General features: G+C 35.3%; 1 protein-coding gene across 1 annotated transcript in view; it reads right to left on the reverse strand.

Annotated features, from left to right (window-relative positions):
* Positions 1 to 27,531, reverse strand: part of LOC112965399 (guanine nucleotide-binding protein G(q) subunit alpha) — a 126,106-nt gene that overhangs the window by 18,658 nt on the left and 79,917 nt on the right. Inside the window, exons 3-5 of the mRNA XM_026064352.1 lie at positions 22,509 to 22,663; positions 10,518 to 10,646; positions 9,385 to 9,514 (exon numbers count right to left, since the gene is read on the reverse strand). Coding sequence (XP_025920137.1) covers positions 9,385 to 9,514; positions 10,518 to 10,646; positions 22,509 to 22,663 — 414 coding nt within the window. The remainder of the gene's footprint in view (positions 1 to 9,384; positions 9,515 to 10,517; positions 10,647 to 22,508; positions 22,664 to 27,531) is intronic.

Here is a 27,531-nt window from a genome sequence, read left to right on the forward strand (position 1 = left end):
TTGTTCTGGGCTGCTGAATGATGATGAAAACAACAGACTACTAAAGGATTATTACATGTTTTTGCACAATGCAGAAAAAAAGAGAAGTGCTCTGATCTCAACATTGTTTTCCTTCAGCCCTCATCATAAGCCATGTAGGACTAGCCTGTGAATAAGGAACACAAAGTGCTGGAAGAAAAGTGGAAACATGCCCAGATGTTAACAACCAGATAGTTCTGATGTAAAAATGAAATACGTTCTTCAGATAATCGCCTCCATGAAGAATGAAGTACTCTGAAAACTTAAAAGTGGCCTCATGCCATTTCATATTTTTGGCCTACATCAAAAGAAAGTGTGACTGGAACATTGTTCCAATTTGTCATCCATTAACAGAACACACTGATGAACATTACAGAAGTTCCATCTGGGCTCTGGATACTTATCTATTTTACAGACGTACTCTGTCCAGATTCAAAACATGAGCTTGTAAGCCTGCGTCTGCTTACCAGTCTACAAACAGAAATGAATACACATTGAAAATACCTATGCTGGGTTTTAGGTTTTCATGTAACTTAATATATTATACTTTAACATGAATATTTTTTTAACAATCCAAGCAACATCAACCTACTTTACCTAGGGCAATCTAAGGATAATAAAATTTCCCATCTAAAAAAAAAAATCATGTCCTTGCATAGTGACTTTACTAAAGCATTGCAGAAAACCTCTTGTAAAGTTCCTTCAGTTTCAATTTGTAGTTACAGCTGAGGTACAGTAGCCCTAATTTTCTGAATACCCCGTTTTTTAATCATACAAGTGTTATTTGTGATAAAATAGCAAAATGGTTCTTCACTGTAAATTAGTACTGTGAAAGTAGCAACATTACATCAAACATTACATCAAATATGCACTGTACTGTGGAATTCTTCAGGATTTTAAAGCGACTATGGTAAAACCGTATCTTGTGACCACAAAGGCACAACCCATCCATTCCAAAGAAACAACAAAAAAATTCCCTTTCACTGGTCAAGCTCAACTAAGATTTTTCTGTCTAGAATCACAGAAGAATTTATGCTGGAAAGGACCTGTGGAGGTCACCTGTCCAACTCCTTTCTCCCAGCAAGACTTATTTTGTCACTGGATCAGGTTGCTCAAGGCTTTGTCCAGCCAAGCTTTGACCACCTCCGAGGATCCTACAGCCTCTCTGAGGCAACCTGTTTTACTTCACTTACTCATCTGCAGTCATCATCTTTCAGCTCTGGTGATCTATGAAAACTGAGCTAAATACAGTTTTATTGAGGGCCACTGTATTTACAGATAAGGATAACTCATTAGATAGTTTTAATGAATCCCTGGTAGTAATGTTTTGGACAGAGAATTTTTAAAAACAACTTTTCCCAGGTTATTTAAGCTCTACACTGTTTCCAAAAGGGACTCCACCAGTCACATGGCCCTTCTTCCTTCCATCTTTCTTCTTCTACTTCTCTGAGTGCCCACCTGTGTTCCTGCAAGGTCTGTGCAGTGGTTTTTGGAAATGTTGCTTCAGTCACTTCCGGACCTACTTGTTCTGTTCACATCCACACCAAAAATGTTACACTTTCCTACTGGTAGGATTCAGCTATAGTTATTGTTCAGCTATTGCTAAATAAAGCCACCATGCTACATTTCAGAAACCTAGTAGACTCAATGGGGGACTACAGCTGCACTTGGCACACACATTCCTAAATAAGTCACTGCTTTAAAAGTTTATCATCTAAGGATAAAACTAGAAGACAACAATGATACTGAAAGAAGAAAGAGAGAGCATCAAGTTATAGCAACAGAATTAGGAGCAGTGCAAGAGGCAGTCATCATCGCAGGTCTCTGGCTGCATCACCATGGAGGGGAATTCAGCAGAATGAAGATTACACAGCAGTGATGAGGCAGATATGGAAAGTTTCTGAGGAACTCTTTCTGCTTGGAAGAAGGAGAAAGGCAATGAATGAATGCAAAAGTGTTTCTTGGAATATTTTACAAATGATTGATCAAGACTGGCAGAAAAAAAAAATCAGTTTGGTTATCCTATCAGGTTAGATGATAAAGTGCCTTAAAAGCCAACAAGTAATTTGGTTCCATATGGTAAGGAAACAAAAGCCAATGGAAAGATGCATACATGGTAAAAGCAAAAAGCTTTTGCGGCAGCATTTTTGTGGATATACACTGAGCAATATGGCATTTGTCAAGACCACAGAAAAGATGACAAGAGCTTAGATAATGGTTTCACATGTGTGAGAGGAGGAAAGCCAGACACACAGGAAGTAAAGGCAAGATCAGACACAGCTTGAAGGCACGGTCTAGAATTTCTTAAGCTAAGTAATCAATTTTGCTGTGATTTTAAAAATTCAAAGCCTCAAGCCATTCCAGCTTGCTTCATATATTGCAATACTTTTCAACAAGAACTATAATCTAGGATCAAACCTGTAAAAACATGAATGAGGTAGTACTTTCTAAATCTTTAATGCAAATTAGATGACAACTCTAATGACTAAAGACAAGAGAAGAAAATATTGGTTTAAGAGAAATTCAATTACACATTATTATTTTAAAACCCTAACAAATTTTAGCTACAGCTAAATGAAATAATTTATTAAGACATAGCATGAGCTTTAGAACCCAAACAAAAGCTTAAAAAAAAAGAAGTCTTTATTTGAAAAGAACCTTTTCCTTTTCTAATTAATAAGAACCAATAACGTAAGCAACTCTCATAAGAGGGTTACAAATTACCTGTCTGAATGAGGCACATAAATGAATTAGACCTTAAAAGTAAAGATGATTGGTTCTATTTGCTTTGTTACTCCAGATCAGTGAAAAACCAGCAAGTAAACTTGTGAAATACAGGCTTTTAAGATTATATTCATGTTAATATTTTAAGCTCTCTGTAGTAACAGAGACACATTTCAATGATTCTTTCATACATGGTTCCATTTATCAATGAAAACAGTGCTTAGTAAGTAAAATAATGGAGAAAATGTTGTCTTCCTAAGACACAGAGATGGATATTTGATATAAAATATAAGTATATATATACAATACATATTTAGTATTTATATAATTGGGTATTAATGAAATTCCTCACTCGAAAATCAAAGTGGAAAGAATATTACAGTTCTAAATATTCATCTCCAATCCTGTTACAAACTTATATTTTACAATTTTATATATATATAAATAAAAAATATRTATTTATATATAAACAAAATGTATTAATTCTGGTCATAATAATTTAAACTGGCATTTCTTCCCCATTTTATTTTGTGCAAGAGATTTTCAGATCAATCCTATTGTTTTACCTCTAAAAGTCACCTTTCATCAGTGAATATTCTAAGCTGTCCAATCCTTCTGTAACTTTTCAGTCTCTGCTGATATCTCAGAAAATACAATTTTTGTCTCTGACAGCTTAGAAAATTTCAAAATTTCATTTAGCCTATTATAATTTTAACAATGTTTAATTCATTAATCTAGCTGAAATGAGGAAACTGTGGCCTAAGTGTCTCTTCTGTTTTCCTCTGGGAATACAGAAAAAGAAAGAGCCCTCAGTATAAAAAGCCCATGCTTTCATAGAACACCACAAACCTACGCAACCTGTATGACATCATATGATTCAAACTATTAGCGTKTTAATCTGGAAGAAAAATATGTCCAAACATCATTAAATACTGTTCTTTGTTTTGCCATTCCTACTAGTACTAGTTACTTAACAAGTTCTGTAAAGGTCATGAAAATCTCTTTTCTAGGAACCCAGCTTTTAAAACTATACTACACTGTCTCAAGTCCTCCCATAATTGCAAGTGATTACTGACTCTCCTGGAAAGCTGGAACTCATTTCCGTATTTACTGCCCTGAGATTTATCTGTTTAGAAAAGCTATCTGTGATCCATGCTTGAATGCAGCCTGTCCTGGAATATGGACTAATATACTTTTTCTAGGAAACATCCTTTATTTAAAAAGATAAGTTGATTCTAATTTGAACTCTAATTTGAAAACTGAGACTTGGCACTACTGGAGCAAGTCCAGCAAAGGGCTACAAAGATGATTAGGGGACTGGAGCATCTCTCTTATGAGGAAAGGCTGAGAGAGCTGGGCCTGTTCAGCCTGGAGAAGAGAAGGCTGAGAGGAGATCTTATAAACGTGTACAAGTATCTGAAGGGAGGGTGTCGAGAGGATGGGGCCAGACTCTTTTCAGTGGTGCCGAGCGACAGGACGCGAGGCAACGGGCACAAACTGAAATTGCACAGGCAATTCCGTCTGAAGCTACGCAAAACTCTTTTGCGGTGAGGGTGCCTGAGCGCTGGCACAGGTTGCCCAGAGAGGTTGTGGAGTCTCCTTCTCTGGAGATATTCAAAACCCACCTGGATGCAATCCTGTGCAATGTGCTCTAGGTGACCCTGCTTGAGCAGGGGGGTTGGACTAGATGATCTCCAGAGGTCCCTTCCAACCTCAACCATTCTGTGATTCTGTGAAAAGTTCAAAATTCCGGTCTGATAAAATTGCAAGTTTCTCCAGATCTGTGGGTATAACTCAGCAAAAATCTGACCTATAGAACATAATACATCATAAACTAATTTATCGGAGAGCTGATCACTTCATTTTTCCTCTCACCACTAATCCTGTCAGACTTTTCTGGAAAAGGGAAAAGGTCAAACATGTCTGCTAATTTAACTTATAACACGTTCCCCTTCATCACGCCATATCAGACTGAGAGAAGATTACTTAATTTACAGTACTGATATTGTAATTAGTGTATTATGTCCTCTGGATGAAATTCTGTCCTCATTTCCACATATGAATCTAGATAAACTTACTGTTTCATTAAGGACAGAATTTGGAACAGCTAAGTATCCCTCCTTTTATTTGCATTTAAGGAGAGAAAGGCATTTCAAATCTGTACACAAGCTGAAATTTTTGAAAGAGATTTTAAAATAAATTATTGTTAGTAATTTTACTCTTTCTGCACCAAAATCAGATGCTCAGCTATGTACAAACTAGACACATAGTTGAGAGAGATGACATTGTTTCTGAGTCCTGATTGTTAGGAGAGTCATAATTATAATACAAGTTTGGCAGCCATGGATACTTTTCTTCAGGTTGGAAACCTCCAATTCTTTAATTACAGATCTTTGTCACTGAGGTGCAGTTTCATGAATGTATCATTTAAGTGTCATTCTACACTGGGTTTTCTAAGACAGGCAGTCTGAACAGTTGCTTCATTCTCTATGCATGACATCCATTTACAGAGTAGTTATGATACATTCTCCCAAACTTTGAAGACTTTTAACACTTCCAAGAGTATGAAGTCAGAAATGGTGCCCAACTCACCCCCTTATACTCAGTTACTAAAAGCCCTTGAGAGATCCTAGCGAAACCTCTCAACTCACTGTATCTTCATCTGATTTATAATCCAAATGTATTTCTCTTGAATAAGCTAAACAAGGGAAGAAACAGATTTACAGCAGAAAGTCTACCATGCACTACACTTTGCAAATACAAACCAGAGTCTTAAGAGCTCTAAAACAGTTTCACAGTGATACAGGGTCATGTATATAATGATGGATACACTGAATGGCAAATAGTAATTCTTACACATTTATGTTCATACATGAAAATGAGATTAATGAAACGATGCATTAACTAAAAGGAATCACACAGATCATTAAGAAAGCATAGTTTTCTTCATAAATACATACTATAGGGGAAAAGACTTCAGACAATATCATGCAGTGGACTAATTAGAAGAAGAAAGTAGGCCATCTTACAAAAATCATGCTGTTTAATCAGGCCATGAAAGAAAAGCAAAGGGAGCAGAAAACACTGCAAGTTGTTGAGTCAGATCTCTTAATTTGAGTAAGAGGCACACAGATCAAAGGAGGCTTAGATTCTATCATAGAGTAATACTGCTGTTATCCATAAGAAGAAAGTAGAACATTTACACACACTCTATCACTTTGGTGTTGAAATTTTAATACTGTTACACAATTTAAAGGTGATTTGAACATTTCAGAGTGTGAAAAAATACCCCATGACTGAGGGGAGGAAAAAGTATGTACATTTCTTGTAAATTTCTATATTTAAGGTGAGAACTAACATATTTAAAATCTTTCCATATTTCTGCTACACCATCATTAAGATAAAATACACTTTGTTTTATGCGGAATATAGAAATATATTCTTCTCTTGTGCTTTCTGGGACTGGAATGCTTAGTGATACTTGGATGGGAAAAGGAGAGGAATAACTCAGTGTTTTGGTATACCAACAAAATCTAGACAGACAGGGTAAAGCTTGCTGAAAGTCAGAATTAAGACGCCCAGGTGGGTGCTTAGATCCACAACAGGCTCAATCCATCACAGAGCTAGAGGAACACCGGCCTAAGGCTGCTGGAATGTGCCACCAAGGTTTTTATGCATGACTTGAAAACAAAAACTGGTTTGAATTAAAGTTATGAACATATTTCAAACCAAAAGACAAAAAGGTTCAAAAGTTTTTCATGGGTGTTAATGAGAAACATAAATAGTTAAGCAGTGAGGTGGAAGAACAATCTTCAAGTCAAAGAGGAATTTTAGAGCTTTTGCATCCACAACATRTTTTAAAAGTGAAAACTTGAAAAATCAAAACAGCTTTACAAGTAAGATCTTTTCCATGAGAGTTGAAAAAAAAGTCATGGAAAAGCAATCACAACTTTAAGCATCATTTTAGAGTGGTAGGAGAGCCCAAGACAGAAAGGAAATGTTCAGTTCATATGTTCCATTTGGTTCGTAACATATGAACCCTTTTAGCTGACGGGAACACAAGGCAAGATTGTATACTCTGAATGAGTCAGTCAAGGATGATATTTATTGCTCCATCTTCTGAAGAAGTAGGGACGCTCTAAGTCGTAATCTGCAAATTAAAGTTATCTGACCAATGAGAGCAAAAGTTTGGACAAGCCACCTATTTAGAACAGGATACACCTAATAGAGAAGCAGAGTGTGTTAAACTTCTCTTTCTCATAAAGACAGATCCTTCCATTTGTTTATAAAGGATGAACACAGAGTGATAAATAGCTAATTTCAGGAAGTTTGGAAGCCTGTTTTGGTTATTTTGAACAACATTTGAGAACTATCATAACTAATTTTGCTCTATGGGATTTCCAGTCTTTCCAGTTTTGTTTTAACTTGTATAATTAAAAAGCTTGATACTTCTGTGTTGACTCTGTGGCTATAAAAGAATAATGCAAAGCAGAAAAAGACAGAACCAGACATTTCTGGCTTGGCTTTAAGTGAGCCAAGCCTGACTGAGTCCTCTTTTTATCTACTCATGTCTAGCTTCCAAATTTATAAGAGATCACATTAGGGTAGATTAGATCACTATGACAGAATGTCAACCATTCATTTTAAGATTACCCCTCTCCGTAAATTCAGCTTTGAATTCAGTATTGTATATCATAAGACAGTATTTTCTATTACTGTACTTTATATTGATATATATAAATCAGACTAGATTTACATCCCAAAACTTATGTGTGTAGCCTTCAGTGAAAATCCACAGAACAGATTTTTCATTCAGTCTCCTACTACCAACCAAATTAAATTCAGTCATGCTTTGTTCTCTTAAAACAGAGGTTGGCATGCATTATTAATCAGCTTTCACTGAGGGATGTCCCTCATTTTAGATTCAAGTGAACCACCATCTCCCATAAAACCTGTTACTATGCCCAAGTTATAAATAATTTAACACACTAACATAGATGCAAAATCATGAAAGTGAGGTTTCTGCTTAATCTCCTTTACCATAAAAAGACTAATCCAATGTATTTTTGTTCACGTCCATCACAAAACAAAAAGGTTCACAAAGACCAAAAGCCTGGTTATACCACATATTTCAGTCTGAAATTCATCTCCAGAGGAGTACAAATGTTCTCTCAACACCCTTAAGTAGGATGTATGTTATGCTATAAGCTTTTTGCACAACTCTATTTTTTTTTTTGTGTCATTCATGTTCTACTCTGTGCTCTACACTTGGGCTCTAGTTAAAAACACAACACTGCTGGTGTGGTTCTGTTAGATCATTACACTGGGAAAAGTAATTAACATTATATCAAAGATACGTATCTTAAAAAACAAAATAAAAACATTCTGGAACTTGCCAAGTTAAAAGAATCCAAAAATAAACAAAATGAGGAAATGTATTTACTGTATAAGCAATTGAAAATTTCTTCTCTGTAACAGCCATGCTTTTTAAGGAGATGGAGAGGATTTAAATAATGTAATGAGATTTCTTTCTTTTATGGAAAGAGTGTAAATCTAAAGAATTTCAGAGCTCCCAGACTTCATTAAAAAAATTAATACTGAAGAACATTGAGTATACAATCATGAGTGCCTAGGGACATGTGTTTTACCTTGCTACCTCATCCATTCTCTTTCTACAGTGATATCAACATGTATACAGTTATAAAGAACATTAAAATACTCTTTTTTTCATTTGATTTTTGTAAATGAGTGTAAAAAGACTAGTATAAAACAGTGTTGGTGAGTAACTCATGTCAGATTAATGAATAACTGGAATAGTCTTCAAGAAAGAAAAAAAAAATCTAAAAATTAGATAATCTGCTTACTCTGTAAACTGTATACACAAATACTAGCATGCTTTGGCTGCTTAGTTCATACATTGCCATCCATCGTTTTACTTCTGTTATTCTTTGAAATAACAACACAAGCAGAATATATAAACCAAAATAAATCCTATCCCTTAAGTCAATGGAATAAGGTTCATTACTTCAGTGTTTGTTCTATTGTCTGCAAAAAAACTATGAATTTTGTTTTCATTCCCACTGCCTGTTATGAACCGTAAGAACCTTGCAACCACTCAAAGCATCTAAGCCCTACTTTTACGACTCTGCTGCACAACACTAACTGTACAAATAGCTACAATAAGCACATTTCTCTATAGTCAACTATATTCCACTTTAACACAAAATAGATTGGTTCCACCAATGCTCCATGCAGAAGATCAGTTTCTGCTGTGTTTTTTGAGGATTAGCCTCTTGATCCCTGTAGTACCTCATACTCCACTACATGTAGTTGTGTATGATGCTGGCAGACACATTTGGAAAACATCCGGGACTGGACAATCCAGTCGGCTTTGAAAATGTCTCAAAAGAACTAGCAACTTTGAGTTTTGCTGTTTAGCATGGAGTATTCATTCTATCAATACACTTTACTGGTCCAACTAATTGAATCCTCAAATAATTATGTGAAAACACACAAACTTCTACCAAAGTTCTCTTAAAACTTATGTTTTAATCAATTCTTTATAATATTTTAAATTTAAAATGAATTTTAGTGAAATTACTTTTTCTTCGAAAACACTGTTTCAGGATGATGCTTGCTTACCTCATTGTCCGACTCCACAAGCACTTGATCATATTCACTAAGGGCTACTAGGAACATGATAGATGTGACATTTTCAAAGCAATGTATCCATTTTCTTCTTTCTGATCGTTGGCCTCCTACATCCACCATTCTGCAATATTAACAACATCTGCATCAACTCCATGAACAGCTTAACAGATAAACATCCATGTATCGAACATTGAATTCAAGAATTTAGCTGAAAACAAAGCTGGTCTGTCTTCCTTAATAATTTTTCCATTTGCATTTAAAATCAACGGAATGTGTTTGAAACAGAAAAATTACTGTATTTGTTTTTTAGTCTTATGTGCTTTCTGAATTTAAATTATTACAGATCTCAAAGCCATCAAAATTTCTTAACCATGATTTTGGAGTGTTGCAAAGTTCTGCCCTGTATATTCAGCACAAAAACATGTGCACAGAATCAAGTTGGTGGCCTGCCTTTGTCCCAGGATATCACCAAAGTTCTCAACTTGTCAAGGCTGTCCAATTTTTAAGAGCATAACCATAATACAATATGTATTCACTAAAGYTGTTAATAGCCAAAATAAAAACTCAAATTTGCTGGCAGTGTGTACTTCCAGTTCATTAGGCATCTCAGTGTAACTAGACATTCAGGTGTCTAACTTGCAATTGTAATTGCATAGGTCTTTTTTAAGCAACCGTATTTGCACTCAAAATGAGCTGTGGGGAAAAGTATTTGTAGGAGTGATATTAAACTTGCAAAATGTCATTTCTCGCTAAAGATCAAGTACATTAGTTGTACCTCTGTATTTCATAATCTGCATGAATTAGGAGGACACATGACTATTATCAGATTATTATTCATAATGAAAATTTCATATAATCATTTTATGGAAAAATGAATTCCAGTTTTCCCATTTGTAATATATATTTAGAAAAAGACAAGTTTATTTGTCTCTCATCCTCTGGACATCTTTAACATCAGTTGCTAGTCATACATGGACAATATCACAAAAATAATATGCCTGAGCTCAAAATTAAAAAATATAGAATAATTTGTATTTGTGTAATTTTAACCAACATCCTATACATGATATTACTAATGTAAAAAGAACCAAAAGAAACAAAGCAAATAGGTTTCATTTTTCTACCTGAAAATGACGCTTTGTAAGTCGAACGGATATTCAATGATCCCTGTTGTTGGGACTCGAACTCTAAGCACATCTTGCTGAGTTGGCAGGTAGGCCGGATCTGCGATGCGGTCCAAGTCGTTAAGATAGCTGTAGACAGGGAGAAACAACAGGAATGCAAGACAGTGACACCATAATCCCACTGAGGAAAAGAGCAGGGAGGAGCTGGGAAAGGAAACGGGGTGTGGGATAGGAAGAAGGGCAGCAGAAAAAAGAGCATGGTCGGCATAAAAGAGGGGAGGAAGTATAAAGGTGTGCTCCTTTCTTCCTTCCTGTATTTCTTCCTAGCTTCAAATAAATTCTGCAGAGGGGTAGCATGATTAGTCTGTTTGTCATATAAATTTGCTTGGCTTTCACACAGATTCAAGTTTTTCGACTACTCAATTCTGGATAATTTAAAAACAAATAATATGAGAAAAAGCTGTAAGAAATAAAATGGCACATTTTTTTCTGAAACTATGATGTATTTCTTGATGTTCACTCTGCAATGTCTGTACAGATACATGGATAGATAAACAAGAATCTCCCAAATAATACTTAACTGATTTAGCAGAAATCATTATCAGTTACAAAATGGTAGGAGGATGAATAGCACACTTTGGAGATTTAAAAAAAAAAAACAGCCCCCCTCCCCCGACAAATTAAAAAACTCTCTAGATCTTGTTATCAGAAGAGAGCATTATGATCATCTGTTTGGATCTCTAGCACCTGAAATTCATGTATCTGGACTGAAACTTCTGATCAAGTTAATACGCCTGCAGCACATGAAATACATCCCAGTCGGTTCGCAAATAATCTGAAACTGCAATAAAATTGCTTTTAAGGGCTTGTTAGCTACAGCACACAATTCTTCTGCTACTGCTTAATGGTGTTTTTCAACCATAAAGCAGCAGTGCACAGGAAGTTTTAATGAACCTTCATAAAAGAGAGGCTTCAAAAAGAGAGGGGCAACATAGCAATGTGTGATAGCCTGTTTGGATCCAGGAGTTGTACGTTACACAAATTTAGTGCTCCAGACAGTTTGGGGTCTCCCCAGGGTACATTGTCTGAGAGAAAGACTGCTGCAGAAAATGAAGTTTTTGTGCATTTGGCTACTTTCAAGCACAAGAACGACTAGCTGGTCAGAGTTAGCCACCGGCAAGCTAAAATAACTTAAGGCTGCCCTGATTCGTTCCAAGGGAGGCAGCAATGGACTCCCTGTAATTTCTCAAAGCGCTACGTATTTGAAGCTCTGAACATGTTCTTTTCTTCACGGTTATTATTCAAGGTGCTCTTTTTTAAATGAACCCACACAAGGAATAATTAGACTACTTCTAGATGCTCTGAATGATTTGTTATGAAATAGAGAAAGCAACTCATTATGAACAATGACAGAAACAAAGCAGTTTTTGTTCTACTTTACAGCAAAAATACAGAAGAATTAATTTGTTACATCTGTGAGGGAGCCAAAAATATTATCGAACTTTCCTCACTAAGATTTTATTCATGAAAGATTAAGCTGATAGTAAATGTTGAATGTGAAAAAATTACATATATTTAGAAAGATGCATTGAACTATGTATCTGAGGCACATTATCATATTCAGAAGCTACTATTCTGAAAATATTTTCTCAGAACACTGACTAGTTTCTGTCAACAGGAAAAAGACCTTGAGAATCAGAGCGTTTCATCTGCCCTTAGATTTTTCACACAAAAGGCAGAGTGGACAAGCTGATCATCAATTTGTTGGGTGAAAAGAAGTAACAACAAATGAACAAAATACATAACCGCCACAACATGAAACCCACAAAGACTCCGAAACACTAACTGGCCTCTTCTTCCCCTCTCATTCTGACAAAAAATACGGTTTTGGTTTGGGGAAAAAAATAAAAAAGGTGCAAAGAAGCATTGTGGGTTATTACATACTACAGTGGTACTCAGGGGAGCAGGAGTATTTTAAGAGAATAAATTTGTAGGGGGGTCATCCATACAATCATCTTGTTGTGTTCCTTTGGAAAGCTTCAGCTGCAGGCTCCAATGTGTGAGCCTGGTTATTGTACTTCTGCACTGCAAGCACAGTGGACAAGATATGCAATAGTGCATATCCGACTGATTTTAGAAAGACAATCATTTAAAAGGACATTATTAAACAATCAAGTCTCATTTGTGTTACTGTGTAAAGGGCAGATGGGGATTTTTCCATCCTAGCACAAATCACTGATGCTGTTAAGATGAAGAAGCATTAATTTATCCTTCAAAAACACATACCTTTTCCTCATCCTCATTCAGGTCTGCTCAAGTTCTGTACTTACACATGCACTAAACAGAAATCATCTTACTCATTTCACCACTAGCACCTCAAACAGCCTATACAGCCCATAATAGAGACTTTACTCATCCTTACATAGTGTCATTTCTTCCCCTTAGTGTCTTCACTTAACAGATCTAAGGATGCAGAGCTTTCTAAGAAGTCTCCTAAATTATGCATTCAAAACCAGAATCAAGGAAGCAGTGTCAAAACCATTAAAAGTAAGACGCACAAAATTGTTTTAAAAAATCTTTGTGTTACTGACAGGTCATAACCAGTATCTGTAGTCCAACAAAAGCAATTTAGAATACATCATCTGCAATTTATTTTTGTTTTAGAATAATTACATTAACCTCTGCCACTTTCTTTCTAACTTAACACCTAATAGGTATATACATATCATTGTATTCATTTTTAAATGAAAATTGACTACTTAGGTTTTAGTTGCATAACCTTGCTTTTACTTCTGTTTTCATGTCTTGAGAATGGGGCAAATATTCAATGAAATTATTTTAAAATAAAAAAGAGCTTTTTCCTCTGTAAGTTTTTCTTTGTTTTGTTTTTACGTTTTTTTTTAACGTTCCTGTTGAAGAATACTACTGCTGAAATTCAGGTTTTAATGCAGTTTGTACGGTCTTCTATTAAAATCATCTACTAAACATGTTTCTGAAAATCATACTGAAAGCTCTGCCTGCAGCAGGAATGCAAAGTTCCTTTCAAGACACTTCCAAAATCACTAAAATTTCCTTAAGTCTCTCTTTAAAACTCATGTCTCCTCCAATACAGACTAGCACAATTAATTACAAAAGATATTATCCTTGTATCACTGGGACTGACACAGGCCTTTCTTCTCTACTGCACCGAGTACACATCTGAATATTTGTACCACATCTGAATATTTTGCTATGTTGCAGAAATGAATTCTCTCCTTAGACATGTGCTATCTACCCAAAATGCCAAAGGAAACAAATCACCATATTTACATTCAATATCAATATCATGATTTTTGCATTATCTGCATAACAGTGTACTTTTATGTCCATAGAACTGCATTTGCAAAAAAACAAGATCTCTTCTCAGAGAAGAAGAAAACATTTTTACATTGCATTAGGAGGAACAGGGTGATGAATTGATTTTTTTAAATAATCTAGTTGTTGGGTTGACTGGCTATTTCGAAATGCTGAAAAGGAATATGTAATATGTAAATGAATACAAGTGAATATTTACATAAAAAAGAAAAGACAATTGGAATAATATTACTATTTAAACACATGCTAAGAGCACACAAAATTTTCAAATATTATTAATATAGCTGTCACCATAACCCCACAGAACATTTAGAATTTCATCTAGCTGGTTTATTATAGCTTAATTCACTGCAACAATAGCAACTTATATTTTCAAGTCTTCCTCATACCAATATGGCTGAAATTTCCTTCTTTTTTTCATACGAAAGCTGGGGTTTAAAGAAGTTCACCAGTCACCAGGTGATACAGTAATACTGTGGACTGGCAGCACTGTATACACTGACTTTGCATCCTACTGTTATTAAACTGACAAAACTTAAAAAAGAAAAAGAAAAAAATCATTTACCAAGCAGCAACTTTAAATAAAAACAGCAAACACACTAGCTAATGTAAATTTTTTCTGAACTACAACTGTGCAGCAGGAAGCCCCACTTCAGTTGTTTGCCACTGCACCTCTGTCCAAGGGTCTCTCTCCAGCTGCTGGCTCTTTTGCATGTGCAATTGCTCCACAACCTATTTCTGTCCAAGTGATTTGAACCAGTGAAGAAACACTATCAAATTTGTTCAAATTAAGCCAGCTTATTTGCCTAATAGAGAAAAGGAGCATCGGCGCACAGTGCTGTGGTGCAGGAAGGCGAGAGCTGCCAGCAGGGAAGCAGGGTGGAACTGGCTTCTCCACTGGTGTCTCTGCAAGCAGTGGAGGACTTGAAGACTTTCAGTTTATAAGACCCCCAACAAAACACCAGGGCTATGTGAAATATCTTGAGAGTCTCTGAATTCAGGCTGCTTTGGGTGAAGACAGAAAGGGAGCTCTAAAATTTATCAGTACTTTCAGAAAGTAAAGATTTTTATTTATTTCTTTGTATAATTGCTTACTAAGACATGACTGACCATGGGCTTTTAAGCACTTATCTAATGCAGTCCTAATCAAGCTAGTGACAAATTTAAACACTTCACTCATGAGGACAAACAAGTCTTTGTCCTAGTAGGTACATACAAAAATTTTAAGCACTTAACAGGCAAGCACAGGATATTTTAGCATAAGGGCCTAACTTAAAAAAAAAAAAAAAAAAAAAGGAAAGTAAATATTGCAAGCCCACAGGAGCTTCACCACATGCATGCAGGCATACACAAATTCTGCAATCAGCTTTTGTAACACAACTGCCATTTCAGTATTAACAAGAAACTGCTACGCCCATGCAGTCTTGCAAACAAACCAGAAGACTTTTCATATACTTGAGCTTTCACAGAAAAAATAAAAGCGTTGCCAGCAATTGTCAAAACTGGTATCTTCTTCATTTATTAATGTCAAAATATAAAATCATAATAATGATACGGATATTGGGAATATCCTGGCAATCGACTTGTGGTTGAGTCCAAAACCAGAAAACCACAGTTATTACTGAGAAGTCAGTGCTGCAGTTAGCAGCCACTGTGCAAACAATTCAGGTCAGAACTACATGGCACTCTGAATTTATTTTTATCATCTGCTAGCAAATGTCTTATTTTGATGAGACATATTGTAGCTATGGCCTCTCACCCAAACGGTACTCACTCAGCTAAGCTTTATACAAAAGAACAAAACTGGGAAAACTGTACAGAATTACTTAAAAAAAAAAATTGCATAGGTCCAAGGAAATTTATAGTACAGACCAAGTTTAAAAAGTTAATTATAGCTGTAATTAGTTTTGTAAAAATGAATTTGAGTGGCTGCTGAGGTAATTTTCAGCAGGGTTGCTATAGCAACTGGCACAAGGTGCATTGCCAAGGTAACGTGTGTGTAACGAGCTGCTGACAGGAGCTCTCTCCTGACGTCACGGAAGGCTGCCACAGTATCGTAGCACACTTGCGATCTGCACCCAGACCAGCAGCAGAGACAACCTTTTGTTTCCTAGTCAGTGCTGAGAAAGAAGTACTTATTTTTAATGAATTATATATTCTCTACGGCAAGGGCCAAAACGGCAGCCAACCTTCAAGGAAGTTACCAGGTGCTAATGATACCCTGGCAAGAGATGGTGTTTCAGAGGTTGTGTTTGTCCGTATTTCAAAAGAAGCAGAAGGAACAGGATAATAGGAGTATACTAATTGGCTCTGTATTCTCCCACATGTCTTTCTTATATAGCAATCAGGCAAAGAAGCGACAGGACTCCTAACCTCAGTAAACAAACCAGAAGAGTTTTAGCCAGTAACCCTTGTCAGGAAGTTAAATATAATCCTTTTCACTATCATCTTGCAGCTCAAGGAACTCATTCAGCCTTAATTCATTTTCGCAGAGTTACACCACCTAATGAAGAAGGACTATCAAAACTTACTTGAATTCACTTTGAATGAAGTTTTTTTTAACAACTTCAAAATGAACGAACAAGGGCAAGCACTTCAAAGGAACAAACCCTCCAACCATGAATTACTCTTCTTCACTTTGAGATTAGATTTATGTTGCAATAATCAGGTGATATTGTAGCACTTTCTTGGGAATAATTCCATCAGAATTTCTGTAACTCTAACCTGAACTTAGTATACAGCTTAATTTAATTACTGACACTAATAAAAGGGTCAATCTAAAATTCGTAAAAATGACTTGTTACAACATAGTGGGCAAATGGTGAGACTTTTTCTTAATATATATGGTGAGCATGGTACTACAAGGGAACAGGGATAAAACCCCAAGAAACTGAAGTTTGCTGTTTAACAAAAAGTTTGTACAGGAGATTTCAGTACAACCACAGCTACAAAAGGCAAGGTCTACCAGTATCATTTCATACACAAGTGGTTTCAGTGTGTTCAACCACATGTGAATGCAGATACAGCTTGACTGACTTTCTCCACATATGATAGTAATAGTAAACATTTACATCTTTTCCACCTTAAAGCTCTTACATTTAATGCAAAAATCTGTTTTCTTAAAGTTACAATAGTTTATAGGTGTGATTCTCTACAAAATATCCCTCATACACGTACAGTGACAGTCAAGTGAAAACAAAACTCTAATCAAAACTTATGACTAAGGCTCCTTAAGCAAACTATTTAATTAAATTTGCTATATTTCTGTCCTTTTGGGCCTGGATGTTCTGGAATTGGGTGGAGCTTTCCTTACTGGGTTGTTGTTGTCTTTTGTTTTTTTTTCTTTTTGCAAAAATTTGAAATGGCTGATGAGACTACCCTAAACTAGCACTAATTTTGACCATGTGCTGTGAAACAATAAGCTTTGAAAGGGAAAAGGCTTTTCATGCATTTTTGAAAATGCATATAACTTTCTTGTCTCCACATAAGCAAAACGTTAAAGCTGTTGTAGCAGGATTCTTCCTACCTCACAGAGTTGCCAGAATAACAGACGAGTTCCTCTTTGGTAACATGCAACACAGTAAATGGAATCAATTTTCAATGTGCTAACAGAAGCCATGAACGAAACTACACGTAAACAAGTATTGGCTGCATATTCAGAATTTCCATGGAGGYTTGTGTTTCTGAGCCTCTATATCACTGGCAAAAAGTTGAAGCATGTTTACCCATTTCCAGGATTATCTAATCATAGTCTACAGTAAATACAGTAAATCTAAGATTTTTGCAGTGAGGTGGGAAGTGAGGTTGGAGGTGGAAAGAAGGCTGCACTATGTTCTTTTTATTCTTCTGCCATCCAAAGCCAACCTTGCTGCCTCTCTTAATTTAGAATTCCTACAAGGCTAAAGCCCAATATTAGCAGAAGACTGAAAAAGCAAGTCATCAGACCTAAAAACGCTGTGTAAACTTTTCAAAAATTCTTAATGGGAAACCTGGTTAAAAATATATACAAATATTAAAAGCATGTTCAGTACTGCACAAAAAAAGGGATCCCAAAAGAAATACGTGCTGTATACCTTCCCTTCCTGAATTTCCCTAGTTCAACTGCTTGATTTTCATTTTCTCTATAGGATGCATGAATATGGTATGCAGCACATTTTATGTCCCATCTTTCTTTAGACCTTCCTCTTATATTTGGGGAGTACGTCTGTTGTATAAGATAGGGTAAGCACAGTTCTTCTACTCTACTTTATCTTATACTGTTTCACATGGTATAGACCTGTCATTTTTATTTGCTGTTTTTATTTTACTGTAAACTATCCACAAATAAGTTGTGTAAACTGTGAATACATAAAACCAGAATCTACTATTCTGCAACACAAAAATACAAATATTCAAGTATATTCTGAAGAAAGGAAAAAAACAATTAACAATATTAAAGTATTTATTAAATAATGGTATGCTTGCGTATATGAGAATTTGTTCTTCTCACAGATAGCTGTTTCACTTTATAATTTGTTACACCAGTGACATGAGCTAGCAGCATAACAGGTCTCTGCTTTCCATAGAGTCCTGCAAAAAATTACAATAGTACTCCTTTTTGAGATCTCACACAGACACAGGATGCCCTAAGAATTCCCTAGAGCTGCATGAAACAAAAAAAATTATGTTTTGATCACCAGAGGCAATAGCAGCTAACACAGTAAACTGTTGTAGTAATAACTTAGATTCATATACTGATCTTTCTCCTTGAGGGTCCCTAACCACATTCTGTTTAGAATGCATCTACTTCTGAAGTGTAACATGGAAGCAAAATGTTACTGCTAGATAGGAGAGAATTAATTGTTCAGCTGAAGCTATGGAGGACTTCAAACTCTGATAGCATACTAGCACACACAAATTACTAGCTGACCAAAGCACTACACTTAATACAATATTTTGGCAAAAGGTGACACATGAACTTTAATGAGCAGACAACATTCAGACTGATCTCTTTTATTCCCTGCTAACTAATGCATTAAACACTGCCTGGCATAGATARAGTGGGGTGGGGACTTGAGAGAGAATTATATTTCGTTACCTGAAGTGTTATAAAACACAGCTAGAGAAGGGAAGCTAAACAATATTATTAACACTACTTGTGCAGGAACTGGAAAATCCTTAGCTGCAGGTACACAATGACATAATTCTTCCATAATAGGAAAATTTCCAGTTAAACTCTAAAGAATTCCTACTTTTTCTTCAGCAAGGGAAAAACCTAACTGTCATGCTGTGGAAAAAAGGGTGATGAGTCTCCACAAACTCTAGTTACAATCCAAACTCTGCAAGTTGCAACATAAAAGTGAAATGTTACTTCAACAAATTCCTCTTCTTGGCAAGACTGTTGCCTCCYTTTCCTTCAGGCTTTGAAAAGCCAAGATACAGTCAAGACTCCTGACTGGCAACTTGTTCTCACTTGGCTTAAGGCCTTAACACCCTGTATGGGAAAGAAGGAGAAAAAGATCCCATCTCTCACAGCTATTATTTCAGGCTCTCCACACTGTGGTGTTGGTTTACATCTGTCTCATACTGTGAACAGTATCTTTGAAGCCATAAAGGGAAGTGGTTTAGTGGTAAATAAGTGGATAAGTTGCCCAGTAATGTATATGGGAAGTGGATAATCTCTATTTACCTGATGTGCTCTTCACTTTACCACAGGTGAGAGTCGAGTCTAGAAATTAAAAACAATATGATCACCTAACCTTTGGAGCATCCACTGGTAAAGGGAGAGAATGGAATATAATTGCTGAGCTAACAAGAGATTCAAATCAACTCCCGCCTTTCAGAAATGTTTTTTTTTTCTTAGACAGTACCCTCACCTCTCCTGATAAAAACACATCTAGATGTAGTCCTGCAGTGTGGGTATAAAACGTGGGTATACATGCAGTAGGTATAAAAACATCAAAAGTGTTGCTAACAATGACAAAGCAAGTCAAAAGATGACAGAAAGTGAAAGAACAGGACATATTAGAAACTAGAAATAGAATTTAGATCAGTGACAGAAACAGAAAATCCAGAGTGAGAGATTTAGAAAACAATGGGTGCCAATAGTGGAAAAACCGTATAGCAATATACAAGGAACAGATAAAAATAATGATATGATAAAAGCATGGTGGAATAAACATGTAGAAGATGAAAGGACAGACTCACACAAAAGATTAATTAAGAATAAGTGTAACATTAGCACATATGCCTAAAAAGAAAATAAAAGAGATCTGGTGGGCAACAAACTATTGTTTCAGTTTTATACATCAAGTCAGAATAAATTACTTAAGTCTCAATAAGCTGATGAGCACTGAGTGCTTACTTCCTTTTAATTGCTTGTGGATTTTGTTTATATGAACCTATTATAGCCTATTATAATTAAAATCAGCAAATCTGCAAAAGTCATGCAGCTAAATGGCTAAATATGTTGAGTTTTAAAAATAACCAATCAACTAATATATTAATCTTTTGTAAGGGAATTTACTAGAAATTTGCTTCTATAGTTCCTTAATTAATTGTTTCCTACTATTTTTAACACTACTCAAAAGATCTGCTATGGTGACAATTTCATTAGAACTATGCCAAAACTAAGGTATTCAGTAAAATTTGATCTGAAGTAGCATCAGATATTTAATTTCCTACTTTGGAGACTCATTAATTCCATTTTTGCCCTCCAACCCCTTTTATGTATGTATGTATGTTTATACTTCAATTTTAAGAACTTCTAGTATCATATCTATTGTGGAATCAAAGCTAGGACCTACAAATATAAGAAATCCAAAGTACAAGGAAGGCTCTGTTTCACCTTCTACTTATGTTGGCTATTCATTCAATACGAAAACAGTCTGAAAGTATACTGTCAGCCTAATTTGTCCCTAAAATTTTCTTTTACTATTTTCACACTTCAGAGAATATCACTTATATGTAAATTCCTATGATATTCTGTTAGCCTTCTTACCACTGAAAAATAAAACACAATATTGTATAAATGGGGACAATGAGAATCCAAGCAATAGAAGAGATTCCACTGCCCTGTGCACCAAAGTATGCACACACAAATAACAGAAGCGACAGGTTAGGAAGGTAATCAGCTTCACAGGATAGCAAGCTGCATAGGACAACAGAAATCCTGTGAATGGGGCAGATAAAGCAGAAGCAGAATATGGTGTGGTAGTAACATTGGCAGAGCACTGGAGCAAATCCGAGTAGACCTAATTTATGCACTGGTAGCTTCCTAACTGCCTACATTACATCAGCAAGATATCAATAAGTTTGTCTTGAGTCAATCATATATAAAGGGTTGTGCTAGATAAGAATGCACAGACTGCTGTGCAGATAAATCTCATCCCAGACCTGCTACATCTATGGCCATGTTCCAACGACTTTAGTGGGAGCTTCATGGTGCCTTTAATTTTCTCCAGTGCTTTTCTCAATGAGATGCTTCCATTCATGTCAACCTGACAAATGGAGACCGCAATGATATCATCAGATTAATTTTCATAGCTGATATAAAATTTCTAGTGCAGACCATGGAAGCTTTTGCTATGGCTTTAATAATGAAGTATGCTAGATTTTTTTGTAGTGGGCAACATCAAAAGGTCATTCTGCCCTACCATCATCCATTTTTTAACAGATGAGACATTCTAYCTGAGTTAGACGCTACATTTGTCAGAGCAACTGAAATTCCTGAAAGCAACTTTTAGACAGTCCTCAGGCTCCAGCGTTAAATTTTACATCGCTATTTTATCAAAACTCTGCCAAGAAAGTACAAGTAAAGCATTCAAGACCAAGTTTAGTCACATAAACATTTTTATTATTGTTATCTATAAAAATGGGATTTAAAATAAAATGCTTTCAGAAATAATTACTATGTTTTCCATTTCCCATTTTCCTATGGACTGCACTTAAAGTCACCTTTCGTCTTCTGACAACAGTTTTTTGTGGAGACCAAAGTCTTTTCTTTTCACCATTTAAAAATTGAAGTTTGTTCTCAGTTACATGTTTGCTGTCCTGGCAGGCATGTTCTTGCAAATGTAGGCCTTGTTTGCACAAAGGAAAGGCAGTTGAATAAAACACAAGAACACTTGCTTGGCACTATTTACCTCACCACTAAGACTGCAAAAGAAATATGACAGCAGAAAATCTTGGAAAACAGAAATTCTAGGGCATTATAATTTTTATCAACTGGACGGAGGTCTACTTTTGATTGCATTTCTCAGTGTTCACTAGTGTCATTATACTGTGTGAAAGTATTTTTGCCCAGCTTGCATTTGTGAGCTTATGTCAGAGAATAGTAAGGACTTGAACAGATTTAACAAAATAACAACAAAAACATCAGTGATTAACCTCCCTAGTAATTATCTTTCTGTAAAATTTCAAAAGATCATAGGCTTATGTTCTGGGAAACAGACACAAATATAGTTTTAAACTAGATATATCCTAAAGTAGACTTTAAATTCAGTTTAAGTGCATATTCACGTATGTTTGTGCAGCACATGCACACACACACATTTGTACACACACACGTATACAAAAATATAGCATAAGCAGCTAAAACTTGCTTTGTTAGAAAGAGCAGAAGTAAGATACAGTTGTTTGTAACCACTATATACTTACTATTTAGTTGAATCTGATAACTGATACTCCCGTCGTCTGTCATAACATTCCTGGATTCCTGGGTCATTCCATAAACTTCTTATTGCATCTACGTAGGGGTTCTCAAAAGTTGACACCTTCTCTACATCCACTTCTCGAACTAACTGTGCATGAGCCTAATTCAAAACAAAGAAAACAGTAAAACTTACTTCATTTTCTATGGTTGCAGATAGTTCATATACAGTGAACACAATCACCAGGAATACTTTTTCAGACTGGTCATCTCACCAATGTGTATATACAATTTGAAAATCAATTATCATGAAGAAGGTTGTAAAGATGAAAAAGGAAACAACAGGTATAGGAAATTCCAGAAATGAGAAAGATCAACATACTATTATCTTCATGCCACTAGACACTGTCAAACAGAATACCTGTCATCCAACCTGCCAGCTGAACCACCCATTAGCAACTGAACCTGTGCCACTTGGACAACATAAAGATAGAAAAGACAACGAAAACCTGTACCATTCAGAGATGAGTATTTTACCAAAATCTATATTTGGGTGAATGAACTTTGTAACGGTGCAGAAAGGAAACAGTAACGTTGATCGATTGGAGAAGACCATAAAGAAAATGGTAAATGAATAGGAATAAATAAAAACACTGAATAAACTATGAATAAGCAATGATAAGCTGTATTCCAACAAAGAAAAATAGTAATAGGGATGATATGAGAGAAGGGGAATAAATAAATGTGTGTATGAACTCATACTTCTGGAATAAATCCATCCTAATCCAGTGTTACTTAGATGAAACACATAAAATGGTCACATTAAAATTCATGTTTAATTAAGKTTTTTTTAAGAAAGCTTTCATTTTAAAATTTTCAGGTATGATTTTAGGGCATACAAAATATTTACTTTTTAAATGATAAGCAGCTAATGAACTTGGTAAATTTAGACTATGATGGGAGCAGAATGGGGAGAAGGGAGGAAATTTGCCTTTCAAAGAGATTCATTAAAAAAAAAAAAAAGCTTTTAATGTTACCACAAGCATAACAGAAGTTATTACTACAGAAAGAAAAGCTAGTTTCTTAGAATTACTCTCTAATCACAGTTCATACTATAAATTATGAAGATTCTTAAAAAGGAATCTCTTAAAATTGGAAGTTGCTAATTGGGAATAACCTCAAATAAATACATCACTATCCTGAATATGGTTAAAATTTAGTTAAAGCCAACAAAGACAGAACTACCAAAAAAGTACAGCAGAACAATTTGTGATTTGTGCTAAAATTCTTACATACACACTTAGGTACATATATATGTGTACATACACACACACACACACACACACACACACACACACACACAGAGACACACAAAAAGAAGAATAGATCTTAGAACAGAACTTAGTCAAGCAAAAACCTAAGGGATTCTGTTCTCGAATCTAGTCTGCATTTCAGGTAAGGACACAAACCCCTTTCCATTTTAAATTAGGTGAACGCACGCTATAAGGACTGTTTTTGTTCTTTTAAAGAAATTTATCCTCTGTTTACACACACCCCACCCCACCACCACCATCCTTTTTTAGACAGCCCAGGAAAATGATGTTACTGCTCATTACTCAAAAAAAAAATTGTACCTGCAACTATTGTTTACTCAAGTGGAAATGAAGAGCTCCAAATTCAATGTGAAGGATATATGTACAGAGAATATATGTTCTCTGTTATCAGAACCCAAGTGTGTAAATTCTAAGGAAGTGTGTTTTCTTCTGGAACATTTTGTCCACCCATCCTCAAAATGTCTGGATAAACCACGAAGCATTTCCAACTTCTTACAATAAATAAGCAAGAAATGCTATTCTGTTAAGCACGAGCCAATGCTTTGTGAAACAGGAAGATTTTTTCATGGAAAAGTTCAGTTATATATTCGATTGGCTTTGTATTCTTTCAAAAGAATGATGCCCCAAACATTTGCTCACTGCTTATGACAAACTGATAAAACAATATACTTAAATACTGATTTTTTATTTTGCCTGAGCCCTGAAATTATGGCCAGCTGATATCAAAATGCTAAAAGAACATTCAAAATTCACTGTTCAAAAGTTGCTCTTAAGCTTTCATTAGAAAGTTATCATAACTGAAATATTTGCTCTCCAACAGTTGCTCAAATATTCTACATCAGCAGTAGAGATAATCATAAAGGATAAGTGTTTAACTCAGTTATCTATTTAGACTTATAATTACTACAGAATAATCCAAAGTCTTGTATTGCTTTATCTATAAGTTCTGTATGTCCTGCCCTTGAATTAATATGACTTTGCAGAATCTGTATAAAACCTCAGCTGTGTCTTCTGATTCCCCAGAAGTACTATACTTTCCTGTAGACTACAATTTCTTTCTTTCTTGGAGTCTTTGTCAGTCAGTATTTTTTGCTGGCTTCTAATTTTGGGTCACAGAGTCAGAAATCTAAATATGGGATCTCTTCTATTGGCTTAATTCTTCTCTCATTTACTCTGATAACAGTCAAAAGTAATTCTACCGAAACCTAATAAGATGCATAAGCATAAATTTAATGCAAGAGAAGACTCAATCATGCATGATGTGTGCTGTCACTACTGCTAATTGGCTTTAGTTTCCTTCCACTAATATAATAAGAAATCTGGAACATTACTTCTGATGTTAGCACTCAAAACTACTTGCATGAAAAATGTGAGCACTCATCATTAAACCAGTTTCTGCAGTATAAACTGTATCCATAACTTTAGTCCTCACTAATACTTTTTGCTATACCCCAAAATCAACATTACTTGAAACAAAATATTCAAGCTGCTGTCCCTTAGGCAACTGCGCCTTCTTAGATTTCTTTCTTTAGGTCACTAATAATTGCTATCAGAGCACTGAAACAAAAAACAAAACAAAACAAAAAACAACAAAAAAAGGGACAAAACTGAAAGATTCTGCAAGTATCACCAAATTCAAACTGGTAATTAAGATACAATTACTAAGTCAGCTGTAACGTTGCATGAGCAAAAACTAGATGGTATAACTAACTTTTCAGTCTGACACATTTTTGACATTGTCAAAGACCATCGTTTTATGGCCTTCTGAGGATTTAAGAATGACTGCAATAATTTGGTCATTATTTGCCACAGATCTCATAAAAACAGTCATACAATTCTCTTTAGCAAATCACATCTACCCCAGATTGTTGAGACTTTCTTCCTCGACTCCTGTCAGTATTTTAAAAATTATCCCAAAGAAAATTGGAATTTCCTGGAATACCATCAGATTCTGAAACCAGGAAATCTATGAGCATGAGAAGATACCAAAAGCTATCTTATTTTCTCCTTCTTTGTTAGTCCCCTCAGAAAACCATTCACAGTGTTAAAAACAATTAGTACTAACTAAAATTGAGCTTGAATAACATTATGGTTTTACGCTGGTCTTTCTGGCCATACTATTTAGCACATAAACGCTATTAAAAATAAATGTATTTTTTGAGTCTCTAGGCTCCATAGTGTCAATTTACTACCTATTATCTCATAATTTTTTTAGGCAGTTTGATACCTTATTGACCTTTTTCAGTGACTGCAGGATGATTAGCATTGTACCAGCTACTCTTTCCAGCAATACACAACATATTTTATTAGTTTTTAACTGAGAACAGAGAATCAGTATCTTGACGCATGTTCTTCTACAGTTATCCTACTATTCTATCCTAAAGTTTCCAAACCTCTTTTTATAAACAAAAGTTTTTGTTAGAGACAAAATTAGAGATTTTTCTGATGTCATTCAGAAGAGTAAAAAGTTATGTTACTCTCCAATAACTAGTTCATCCAGTGTGGCTAACTGTTAGAAATCTAATTTGCTTATAAAATTAAGCACAAAACATACAGTTCTCCTCAGGAAATGCAGAATTCCCTCCTGTGAGATGGAACATACCCTTTGTTTATTCAGGGAGAGGAAAGCTATAGGAAGATGCAATTACAGCAGCACTATTTAGATACTGTTTAAAAGTAAATAGGTCTGAAAAGTCCAAAGCTAACACACACAGGCTAGTCTGGCTAATGCAAATCACACTACAGAGCAACACAAAAGGGTGTGATCATTTTGTCACTTCCTGTCCAACTTTCATATTTTCCATATATAAGCTTCAGGCTGCCTGGCTATCACTGTTAAGCTGTTGCCTAACAAATAAAAGCAACATAAATTTACCAACACGCACATTACTGTTATTTTGACAGAATATCTAGTTGCATGTAAAGGCCTGAATTACCACTTTTATTCACCCCTTCCCTCCCTTCCCTGTATCCATAAAAATATTTCTGTTAACTGAAACAACTTCTTCAACAAACACTTCTGGCAATCACCCTATCTAGAAGAAACCAGGTTTGCAAAACAAAACATGGAGAAGAGAAGAAATGAAGCATCCATAAGCAATTCACTCTCTACTAGAAGGACAAGCAGGCAATCTTACAGTGATGTTAAGATAAGTAACTTAAACTTTGCTACTTCTCCCTCTCAAAAGGGGGCTAGATTTTGGATATTTGTCCTAATTCTGTTGTTTGCAGTAAGTCTAAGCAGAGTACTTTACAAAAACTCTGGTAAGAGAATTGATACCTCCACATTCAATATGATAAACACCTTCCTGAATCTACAACTCTACAAAACAAATACTGACATTTAGATTCTGCATTATATAACATATTTTTTTAATAAAAAGATCTCAAAACACTTTACAAAGAAGTGCAGTTAAATAAAATTACCACAACACATAGCTCAATCATTTTCACTGGTGAAAGCACAATCATATTAGTGTCCAATTAACAGTAATTACTGCTAGATTATTAATCTATTTGAGATAGTTAATTACAAGAATAAAGGAAATGTCATTCAGCATTATGAAAAGCCTTTGGTAAATACAAACTGACGAAAAGTCACAAGAAGCTGTTTCTTAAACACAAGCTAGAACTATTTTCTAGTGACTACTAGAACCCTTAGTATAAAATGTCAATAGGACAGATATATACACAACTC

This window comes from Apteryx rowi, unplaced genomic scaffold (genome assembly GCF_003343035.1).
Source record: "Apteryx rowi isolate R43461 unplaced genomic scaffold, aptRow1 scaffold_214, whole genome shotgun sequence".
Taxonomy (NCBI): Eukaryota; Metazoa; Chordata; class Aves; order Apterygiformes; family Apterygidae; genus Apteryx; species Apteryx rowi.